An 11,445-nucleotide genomic window follows, 5' to 3' on the forward strand; every position below is an offset into this window, starting at 1 on the left:
TACAACAATGGTGATGTTTTATTATGACATGATGTCATGTGTGTAGTGGGCAGACTTCTCAGTGGAGTGAGCAGACCTGCCATCTGATACAACTATCTAGTGGCTGACAGCAGCGTGTGAAAGTGATTAAAGAGGAGTTAAAAAAAGAAACACAGGAAGTCCAAATCATGTGGCAGCCAGGTGATTGTCAGGTGTGTTCTCGGCATATTCCCAGGTTAAAGTATGCAGCAGCGCTTTTTCTTCTTTTTCCCACTCGGCCCGTTTTTGTCCTTGCTCTCAGACATTTTCTTCTTGCGCACCTCGCGCATCAGGTCGAAGAAGACCTGAGACAAACACAGCATTGTGGGTGAGGGCGCCCGAGCAGAGCTTGATTCCAAGCATCTTTACCTTGTCTACATTGGCTCTGGTCTTGGCTGAAGTCTCCACGTACTGAACGCCCCACTCACTCACTTTCCCCGCCGCCTCCTCTACAGACACCTTCCGCCTGTCTTCCAAGTCCGACTTGTTACCGACCAGCAACATGGGGATGGCGTCTTCTTCCTTCACACGCAAAATCTGCTCCCTGAAGGACACGAGAGAGCAGAAGCTGTTAAATGCGCTCAAGCCTCCGACGTGGCCAGAGAGCACGGACCTAAACTCTGACGTTGCAGCAAATGACTCGTGTTCCGTGATGGAGAAGACCAGCAGGAAGCCCTCGCCGCTGCGGAAGTAGTTGTCTCTGATGGCGGCGTAGTCCTCCTGCCCCGCCGTGTCCAGGATGTCAATCTGAACATCTTCGCCATCCAGGACCACCTTCTTCCTGTAGCTGTCTGCCTTGGTGGGCTCGTAATCTTCCACAAACTGCCAACATGGAAGCCATCAAAAGACAGGACACACAAAAGTCTGCCTGGAAACTGAGTCCAAGTCCACAAGAACACGGACATTTTCAAACATATACCGCATTTTTCAACTATGAGGCGCACTTCAAGTCTTTTCATTTTCTCAAAACCTGGTGATCCTAATGTACGGAACAACTTTGGTTGTGCTTACCAACCTCAAAGCAATTTTATTTGGTACAAGGTAAAATGATAAATGTGACCAGTAGATGGCGGTCACACATAAGAGACACGTGCAGACTGCAATATGACTCAAGCAAAGAACACCTACATTGTATATGTTCTAGAGCTGCAACCACTAATCCATTATAAAAATAGTTGGCGATTAATTTAGTCATGGATTTGTTGTATCTATGCTATGCTATGCGCTGCAGCTACGTCTCATGAGGTGGCAGTAAGCCCGCCAACGATGTGTCATGTGCAGCTCACGTGACCACGTTGTCTCCTTTGCCTGGAAACATTCACAAAATGGCGGAGTAAAACAGTACGGATAGTTCAGTGGAGAAACATCTTGAGGTTAATGCTTCAATGGAGAAAGTCGACCACCTAAGTCGTCAAAAGTGCGTTAACTCTTTACTTTAATGACTTGAAAGAAGACAGTTTCCTGCAAAAAGTGCCGCATGGACCTGGCGTGGCACGGAAGTACAACATTGCTTCAGGAGCACCTGAAGAGGAGAAATGTTGGAGCCATGGATGAAGGGAAGAACTCACGCTACCTAACTTTTTAAGTCCATAGTCCGACTACATTGGTTTGAGTGACGCTTTAGTATAACTAAACGTTATGAAGGTGCTGGAATATTTCATGCTATTATTCACAGGCAGCCTAAAATGAATCCTTTATTATTCACAACAGAAAGGTGTACTGTATCTGATCCAGTTCTGAACTGAGGAGTTACATTTCTGTGTTATTATTGTTGTATGCCGCAACCCCAATGTCCATTTATTTCATTTTGCTTTTTTTAATGTGGTGGCGTATTTGCCTTTTAGGTCAGAAATGATGAATGAAATCAACTAGCTTTGTATTAAGTTACATGTAAATGATGCTACTATGTATGTTCATTATATGGTTTCTCTCATTTTAGAAAGAAACAAGCCAGCATTAGCGACTTGGTTTAAAGGAAGGTGTGCACACCACACCAAACGGATGCACTGACTGATGCTGTCCTGAATATGTTGCTAAATGACATGAGGCCACTATCAATGGTGGAGGATGAAGCTTTTAGACAAATGATTCACGTCCTCATCCCTGGTTACACTCTTCCCTGGAGGAGCCATTTGACCAAAGTGATGGAGAGGAAGTACGAGCAGACATTCCAAGCAGTGTAGACTGACATAAAAGCCACACAGCGCAAACTTGCTCTCACTACTGAAGTGTGGACAGGTGTAACCACCTTGGCAATACATGCCACTACATTGGAGAGCGATGAAAGATGAAGTCAGTCTGCCTTACCACCATGCCACCAGAGGACAGACATTCAGCATCCAACCTTGCAGAGAGGTTGGAAAAGGTTGTAGCCAGCTATGAAATTCCCACAAGCAAAATGATTGCTATTGCTCATGACTATGGTGCACTTTATAAAAAAACAAACATTTTTGTAACATTTGCCTTGTTTTATTTGGCAAGTTGAAAGAACATGGTGCCAGTATTGGATTGAAATGTAGATTGTCTCTTTTATCCGATTACCAATCGATTAATCGAAGTAATAATTGACAGATTAATCGATTATCAAATTAGTTGTGAGTTGCAGCCCTAATATGTTTCCATCGAAAATGTAGAACATTTAACACGGCGCTCAAAAATCTGTATTTGGGATCTGCATAAGTCCTAAAATTTGCATACTTCTGCCTTTGTAGTCTGTGCCGCCGACGTAATGGATAAGCTTCTTTTTTTTCTCTGTTATGTGACATTCATCCTCCACTGTTGTCATTTCTAATATAAAGTAGTGTAAAGTTCTTACTTATATCTGTCAGTAAACTCACCAGGAAAGCACTAAAACATACCGGTGTAGTGACTTTACATTATTCACCCAAGGAACTTTACTTATTAGAGAGTTCCGGTCACAGGACACATTTCGGGTGTTGTTGTTGCACTAGTGAGCCACGGATGAGGAGATGCTGCTACGTTATTGATTGAAGTAAAGTCTGAATGTCACTAAAACAGTTAGCGCCATCTTTTGACACTTCTTCCACTCCTGTCCTTGCACGCTACAACATAGATGACAGGGAGAAGACGCTGTCCAAGTGGAGGCACGTAAATAAGACTGCCCACAAAACTGAAGAGACTGTCAGAAAGTGAGTTGAAGATGATGTGTAAAACATCATCGATGCAACATTTTGAGCAAAGAAGCACCATCACATGTTATGTAGACCACAAGGAAGTCTTTTACATTTAGAAAATAATCACAATATGACCCTCTTTGGTATGAAAATAGACCTGATTAAACTCGCTCATCGGCAGTGCGCCTTATGACCCGGTGCGCCCTATGGTCCGGAAAATAGGGTACGTTTTGATGCGTATTGGCCTTTCATCTACACTTAAAAAGACGTTTTTGAGAAAATGAGGGTTTGTGGTGCAAACTCACCTCGTCATACATGAACTGCAGCGTGAGGGCGGACTTGCCCACACCTCCGCTGCCCACCATGATGACTTTATGGAGCGCCAGGGAGGTCTGGTTCTTGTTTTTGCTAGAGGTCATGACTGCAAAAGCCCAGCGGACCAGAACTTCCACTGAAGACCTGCAAAAACCGATAGGTCACAAAGCACCAGACAGCAGTTGAGGTCATTACAGAGCAGAGAAGACGAGGGATGTGACCATCCTTCGTGAAAAAGGATTGCAGATTAATGACATTTAGTGGCCATCACAAACACTGAGCTAGCAGCTAATTATGTGTCCCCATACACAATGTGGAGATATCATACTATGTTCCTTCCAGTGCTGTTGTTTTTGGTTTATAGAGTTTTTATGCAATCAGAATTCAGCCAGCTTATGTTGCCATGCTGTTTTTGATTGATTGAAACTTTTATTAGTAGATTGCACAGTTCAGTACATATTCAGTACATATTCTGTACATATTCTGTACATATTCTGTACCAAATCTGCCTTCAGAATCAACAATATGTGTGCACTGTCAGTGAAGGGCCACATACAGTTGATAGACAGTTGCAATAGCCAATCAGATCAGGAGTTGTTGACAGGAAAGGCCTTCTTGCTGGCCTAAGGCAGATATATATTGTGATGTTATGATCCAGGTAACATAAGAACTCCATTACCCAGCATGCCACAGTAGTGAAGAGCATGCACAGGAGCCCTGTTGAACATAGCCATGCTTTTGATGAGCACGCTGTGGAGTAAACTTGAAGAAGTAAGTCAACATGTCACGTCTGCATCTTCCTCACTAAGCCAAGCTGACATCATCAAACTTGATCACTAAGTCAAGCTGACATCAACAAACTTGCTCACTAAGTCAAGCTGACATCAACAAACTTGCTCACTAAGTCAAGCTGACATCAACAAACTTGATCACTAAGTCAAGCTGACATCAACAAACTTGCTCACTAAGTCAAGCTGACATCAACAAACTTGCTCACTAAGTCAAGCTGACATCAACAAACTTGATCACTAAGTCAAGCTGACATCAACAAACTTGATCACTAAGTCAAGCTGACATCAACAAACTTGATCACTAAGTCAAGCTGACATCAACAAACTTGATTACTAAGTCAAGCTGACATCAACAAACTTGCTAACTAAGTCAAGCTGACATCAACAAACTTGCTCACTAAGTCAAGCTGACATCAACAAACTTGATCACTAAGTCAAGCTGACATCAACAAACTTGCTCACTAAGTCAAGCTGACATCAACAAACTTGCTCACTAAGTCAAGATGACATCAACAAACTTGCTCACTAAGTCAAGATGACATCAACAAACTTGATCACTAAGTCAAGATGACATCAACAAACTTGATCACTAAGTCAAGCTGACATCAACAAACTTGATCACTAAGTCAAGCTGACATCAACAAACTTGCTCACTAAGTCAAGCTGACATCAACAAACTTGCTCACTAAGTCAATCTGACATCAACAAACTTGATCACTAAGTCAAGCTGACATCAACAAACTTGCTCACTAAGTCAAGCTGACATCAACAAACTTGATCACTAAGTCAAGCTGACATCAACAAACTTGATCACTAAGTCAAGCTGACATCAACAAATTTGATCACTAAGTCAAGCTGACATCAACAAACTTGATCGCTAAGTCAAGCTGACATCAACAAACTTGATCACTAAGTCAAGCTGACATCAACAAACTTGATCACTAAGTCAAGCTGACATCAACAAACTTGATTACTAAGTCAAGCTGACATCAACAAACTTGATCACTAAGTCAAGCTGACATCAACAAACTTGATTACTAAGTCAAGCTGACATCAACAAACTTGCTAACTAAGTCAAGCTGACATCAACAAACTTGCTCACTAAGTCAAGCTGACATCAACAAACTTGATCACTAAGTCAAGCTGACATCAACAAACTTGCTCACTAAGTCAAGCTGACATCAACAAACTTGCTCACTAAGTCAAGATGACATCAACAAACTTGCTCACTAAGTCAAGATGACATCAACAAACTTGATCACTAAGTCAAGATGACATCAACAAACTTGATCACTAAGTCAAGCTGACATCAACAAACTTGATCACTAAGTCAAGCTGACATCAACAAACTTGATCACTAAGTCAAGCTGACATCAACAAACTTGATCACTAAGTCAAGCTGACATCAACAAACTTGATCACTAAGTCAAGCTGACATCAACAAACTTGATTACTAAGTCAAGCTGACATCAACAAACTTGCTAACTAAGTCAAGCTGACATCAACAAACTTGCTCACTAAGTCAAGCTGACATCAACAAACTTGATCACTAAGTCAAGCTGACATCAACAAACTTGCTCACTAAGTCAAGCTGACATCAACAAACTTGCTCACTAAGTCAAGATGACATCAACAAACTTGCTCACTAAGTCAAGATGCCATCAACAAACTTGATCACTAAGTCAAGATGACATCAACAAACTTGATCACTAAGTCAAGCTGACATCAACAAACTTGATCACTAAGTCAAGCTGACATCAACAAACTTGCTCACTAAGTCAAGCTGACATCAACAAACTTGCTCACTAAGTCAATCTGACATCAACAAACTTGATCACTAAGTCAAGCTGACATCAACAAACTTGCTCACTAAGTCAAGCTGACATCAACAAACTTGATCACTAAGTCAAGCTGACATCAACAAACTTGATCACTAAGTCAAGCTGACATCAACAAATTTGATCACTAAGTCAAGCTGACATCAACAAACTTGATCGCTAAGTCAAGCTGACATCAACAAACTTGATCACTAAGTCAAGCTGACATCAACAAACTTGATCACTAAGTCAAGCTGACATCAACAAACTTGATTACTAAGTCAAGCTGACATCAACAAACTTGATCACTAAGTCAAGCTGACATCAACAAACTTGATCACTAAGTCAAGCTGACATCAACAAACTTGCTAACTAAGTCAAGCTGACATCAACAAACTTGCTCACTAAGTCAAGCTGACATCAACAAACTTGATCACTAAGTCAAGCTGACATCAACAAACTTGCTCACTAAGTCAAGCTGACATCAACAAACTTGCTCACTAAGTCAAGATGACATCAACAAACTTGCTCACTAAGTCAAGATGACATCAACAAACTTGATCACTAAGTCAAGATGACATCAACAAACTTGATCACTAAGTCAAGCTGACATCAACAAACTTGATCACTAAGTCAAGCTGACATCAACAAACTTGATCACTAAGTCAAGCTGACATCAACAAACTTGATCACTAAGTCAAGCTGACATCAACAAATTTGATCACTAAGTCAAGCTGACATCAACAAACTTGATCGCTAAGTCAAGCTGACATCAACAAACTTGATCACTAAGTCAAGCTGACATCAACAAACTTGATCAATAAGTCAAGCTGACATCAACAAATTTGATCACTAAGTCAAGCTGACATCAACAAACTTGATCACTAAGTCAAGCTGACATCAACAAACTTGATCACTAAGTCAAGCTGACATCAACAAACTTGATCACTAAGTCAAGCTGACATCAACAAACTTGATCACTAAGTCAAGCTGACATCAACAAACTTGCTCACTAAGTCAAGATGACATCAACAAACTTGCTCACTAAGTCAAGATGCCATCAACAAACTTGATCACTAAGTCAAGATGACATCAACAAACTTGATCACTAAGTCAAGCTGACATCAACAAACTTGATCACTAAGTCAAGCTGACATCAACAAACTTGCTCACTAAGTCAAGCTGACATCAACAAACTTGCTCACTAAGTCAATCTGACATCAACAAACTTGATCACTAAGTCAAGCTGACATCAACAAACTTGCTCACTAAGTCAAGCTGACATCAACAAACTTGATCACTAAGTCAAGCTGACATCAACAAACTTGATCACTAAGTCAAGCTGACATCAACAAATTTGATCACTAAGTCAAGCTGACATCAACAAACTTGATCGCTAAGTCAAGCTGACATCAACAAACTTGATCACTAAGTCAAGCTGACATCAACAAACTTGATCACTAAGTCAAGCTGACATCAACAAACTTGATTACTAAGTCAAGCTGACATCAACAAACTTGATCACTAAGTCAAGCTGACATCAACAAACTTGATCACTAAGTCAAGCTGACATCAACAAACTTGCTAACTAAGTCAAGCTGACATCAACAAAGTTGCTCACTAAGTCAAGCTGACATCAACAAACTTGATCACTAAGTCAAGCTGACATCAACAAACTTGCTCACTAAGTCAAGCTGACATCAACAAACTTGCTCACTAAGTCAAGATGACATCAACAAACTTGCTCACTAAGTCAAGATGACATCAACAAACTTGATCACTAAGTCAAGATGACATCAACAAACTTGATCACTAAGTCAAGCTGACATCAACAAACTTGATCACTAAGTCAAGCTGACATCAACAAACTTGATCACTAAGTCAAGCTGACATCAACAAACTTGATCACTAAGTCAAGCTGACATCAACAAATTTGATCACTAAGTCAAGCTGACATCAACAAACTTGATCGCTAAGTCAAGCTGACATCAACAAACTTGATCACTAAGTCAAGCTGACATCAACAAACTTGATCACTAAGTCAAGCTGACATCAACAAATTTGATCACTAAGTCAAGCTGACATCAACAAACTTGCTCACTAAGTCAAGCTGACATCAACAAACTTGCTCACTAAGTCAAGCTGACATCAACAAACTTGATCACTAAGTCAAGCTGACATCAACAAACTTGATCACTAAGTCAAGCTGACATCAACAAACTTGATCACTAAGTCAAGCTGACATCAACAAACTTGATCACTAAGTCAAGCTGACATCAACAAACTTGATCACTAAGTCAAGCTGACATCAACAAACTTGATCACTAAGTCAAGATGACATCAGACAAGTTCCGACAAGACACAGACTTGCTCTTCTAGGTTCCCGCCTTCACAGCACAGAGCGACTGTGATTGGATGAGCGCAGGTGTGCGACACGCCCCCGAGCTCCATGATTGGCTGCCGCGAGTAAAGCTCACATGACAAGCCCAGCCCGAGCTTTCTCTCCCTCAGGAGGAACAAAGTTAAAACGACGTAATGGCGCTCAGCAAAGCCAACAAACAGCCGAGTGTAAGGACCCGTGACAAGAAAGTAACTCCACTCACCTGCGAGTACTACTTCCGCCCCTTACAAAGTTAGCCCACCATAGACGGCGAAGTGAGACAAACAAAAGTTTGGACTAGCCGCAGACTGTGTGTTCCACCTTGTGGCGGGGGCAGTCAAAGATAGGATGTGCGGGCAGGAGGACTCACTCCGACAGTCGAAAACGTCACTGCGAGGGCGGACGCTTCATACGCGCTGTTGACAGATTGACTATTAATGGTCAAATAGATTCAGAAACATCCCTTATAACTTCAAAACAGTGCTAACGTTTAAACTGAGCGCAAATTCAGACAGATTCAATGAGGTTGTTAACTTTCTCACGGCCTCACATGTCTGTGAAAAAGACGCCAAGTGAGACCTCGTCTTCTCTGGCTCCTCGAGTAAAATTGACAGGATATGACGTCACGGGAGTCCCCGTCTTTACAGTTGTATGGAGAACAAAACATGTCATTAACTCCAGTTTAGATCAATAGAATTAAGTTGATCCATCCATCCATTTTCCCAACGCTTTGTCCCTAGATAAATACAATTATAACTACTAATACGGAGAACACAATGGAAATTTAAAATAACAGTCATTTGAAATATTTGTTTTCATACACATTTTCGCATAGAAATCCATTTATGCAATTTAAAAAGTCACGCGTAAATAATGCATCCAAAAATATGTCACTTGTTTTCAACGCACCCAACACTATTGCTTTGATGTCACATTTGACCACATGTGAGTAAAAGAACTGTAACGACCTGCTCAGCCTGTTGTGTTATCGAGTGAGTGATGATCAGAATTCCCATTGTTGTGAACGTCGCACGCCTGTAAGGTGATTGGCGAAGAAGGAGGAAGTGTTGTTGCAATTGTTGTGTCCAGAAGAACACACGCCAAGCCTGACGCTTTTTTAAACTTGTATTGAGCAACCTGTTCTAACACAGCTCAACTTATCTCCTTCCTTCCACACGCACGTCTATCCTCACCCCTTATTTCGGCAACAACAACGTTGTTGTTTGCCAATCACTGTGCAGGCGTGCCACGTTCACGAAGATGGGAATTCTGCCTATCACTCACTCAAGAACAAGCAGGTCGTTACAGATCTATATAATTACTCATTGTTTCCTCATTTTATTTCCTATATAATTACTCATTGTTTCCTCATTTTATTTCCTATAGAATTACTCATTGTGTCCTCATTTTATTTCCTATAGAATTACTCATTGTTTCCTCATTTTATTTCCTATAGAATTACTCATTGTGTCCTCATTTTATTTCCTATAGAATTACTCATTGTTTCCTCATTTTATTTCCTATAGAATTACTCATTGTTTCCTCATTTGGCGACAAATTGATTAACGTGGACCCCGACTTAAACAAGTTGAAAAACTTATTCGGGTGTTACCATTTAGTGCTGAATTGTAGGGAATATGTACTGTACTGTGCAATCTACTAATAAAAGTATCAATCAATCAATCAAAACACTTCCTATCCTGCAGTGTTTGCGTTTCGCAGAAAGATGGCGCTGTTGCACCACTTTGTTCGGCGGTGATCTGAGTCAGGAACTCTTTACTGAACATTATTTCACTTGGATTCCACCATTTATGCATCCATTTCCCCCCGCTTGTCCCTCTCAGGGTGGCAAGGGGTGCTGGAGCCTATCCCAGCAACGGACACATAAAGACTGCATTCAACAAACCCTTTTTGTTGTCAAACTCCACATCTTAACTCTTGCAATTCATCCCTAAAACAAAAGTATGTAAAATTGCAGACTATCCATCCATCCATCCATTTCTACCGCTTGTCCCTTTTGGGGTTGCGGGGGTTGTTGGAGCCTATCTCAGCGGCATTCGGGCGGAAGGCGGTGTACACCCTGGACAAGTCGCCACCTCATCACAAAAATTGACGACTAATGAAGTACTAATACATGTACAACCACCACATCGGGACAGAGGGTTTTCCTGGTTTTTTTTAACAAGATTTTAATTAAAATTTCTTTTTTTTTACACAAAGTTGCAAATGAGCTGTGTGTTTAACTGTTATTTTTGTAACGCACGTGGCAAACAACAACACAAAATACTTTGCCCTTATTATTGATGCTCAGTAAAAAGAAAAATCAACAAAATGGTTTTATTTTTTGGTCCTGGTCAATGTAAAACTGTAGAGCGGGGGTCAGGAGCCTTTTTGGCTGAGAGAGCCATGGAAGCCAAATATTTCAAAATGTATTTCCGTGAGAGACATGTAATATTTTTTAACACTGAATACAACTAAATGCATGCATTTTTAAGTAAGACCAACATTTTTAGAGTACAAAGAGTCTCTTGTACTTTTTAATAACATTGTTATTCTAAAGCCAACCAATAATAAATATAATACTTCTTACCATTAATGCGACTTCTTGAACAGGTGCGGTAGAAACCAGATGGATGGATTAAAATGCATGAGAATGTTTTATATTTTAAACTTTATTTTTGACACTGTGATTACCAGCGGAATTATTCATTACTTATCATGTTAAGCAATGTGAAGTGAAGTGAAGTGAATTATATTTATATAGCGCTTTTCTCTAGTGACTAATGTCAGCTAAGATTTATCTGAGAGCCAGATGCAGTCATCAAAAGAGCCACATCTGGCTCTAGAGTCATGGGTTCCCTACCCATACTTACTTATGTGCTCCAGAAGCTTTATACTTATTTTACATAAGTGACATTTTTCAGGACCTTGCTGAAATAAGCAGGGGCGTCCATGATATTGTTGCTTGGATGACAACATATGTTGCTCCA

The 11,445-nt window shown here is 40.7% G+C and overlaps 1 protein-coding gene across 1 annotated transcript; it reads right to left on the reverse strand.

Annotated features, from left to right (window-relative positions):
• Positions 1–9,038, reverse strand: LOC133544538 (ras-related protein ralB-B-like). The gene is made up of 5 exons (XM_061889984.1): positions 8,679–9,038; positions 3,458–3,611; positions 632–840; positions 388–562; positions 1–323 (listed from the first exon to the last, which is right to left on the reverse strand). The coding sequence occupies exons 2-5, from the start codon at positions 3,569–3,571 to the stop codon at positions 216–218; spliced, it is 606 nt and encodes a 201-aa protein (XP_061745968.1). The 5' UTR covers positions 3,572–3,611; positions 8,679–9,038; the 3' UTR covers positions 1–215.
• Positions 9,039–11,445: the final 2,407 nt, after the last annotated feature.

The sequence above is a fragment of the Nerophis ophidion genome, linkage group LG27 (genome assembly GCF_033978795.1).
Source record: "Nerophis ophidion isolate RoL-2023_Sa linkage group LG27, RoL_Noph_v1.0, whole genome shotgun sequence".
Lineage (NCBI taxonomy): Eukaryota > Metazoa > Chordata > Actinopteri > Syngnathiformes > Syngnathidae > Nerophis > Nerophis ophidion.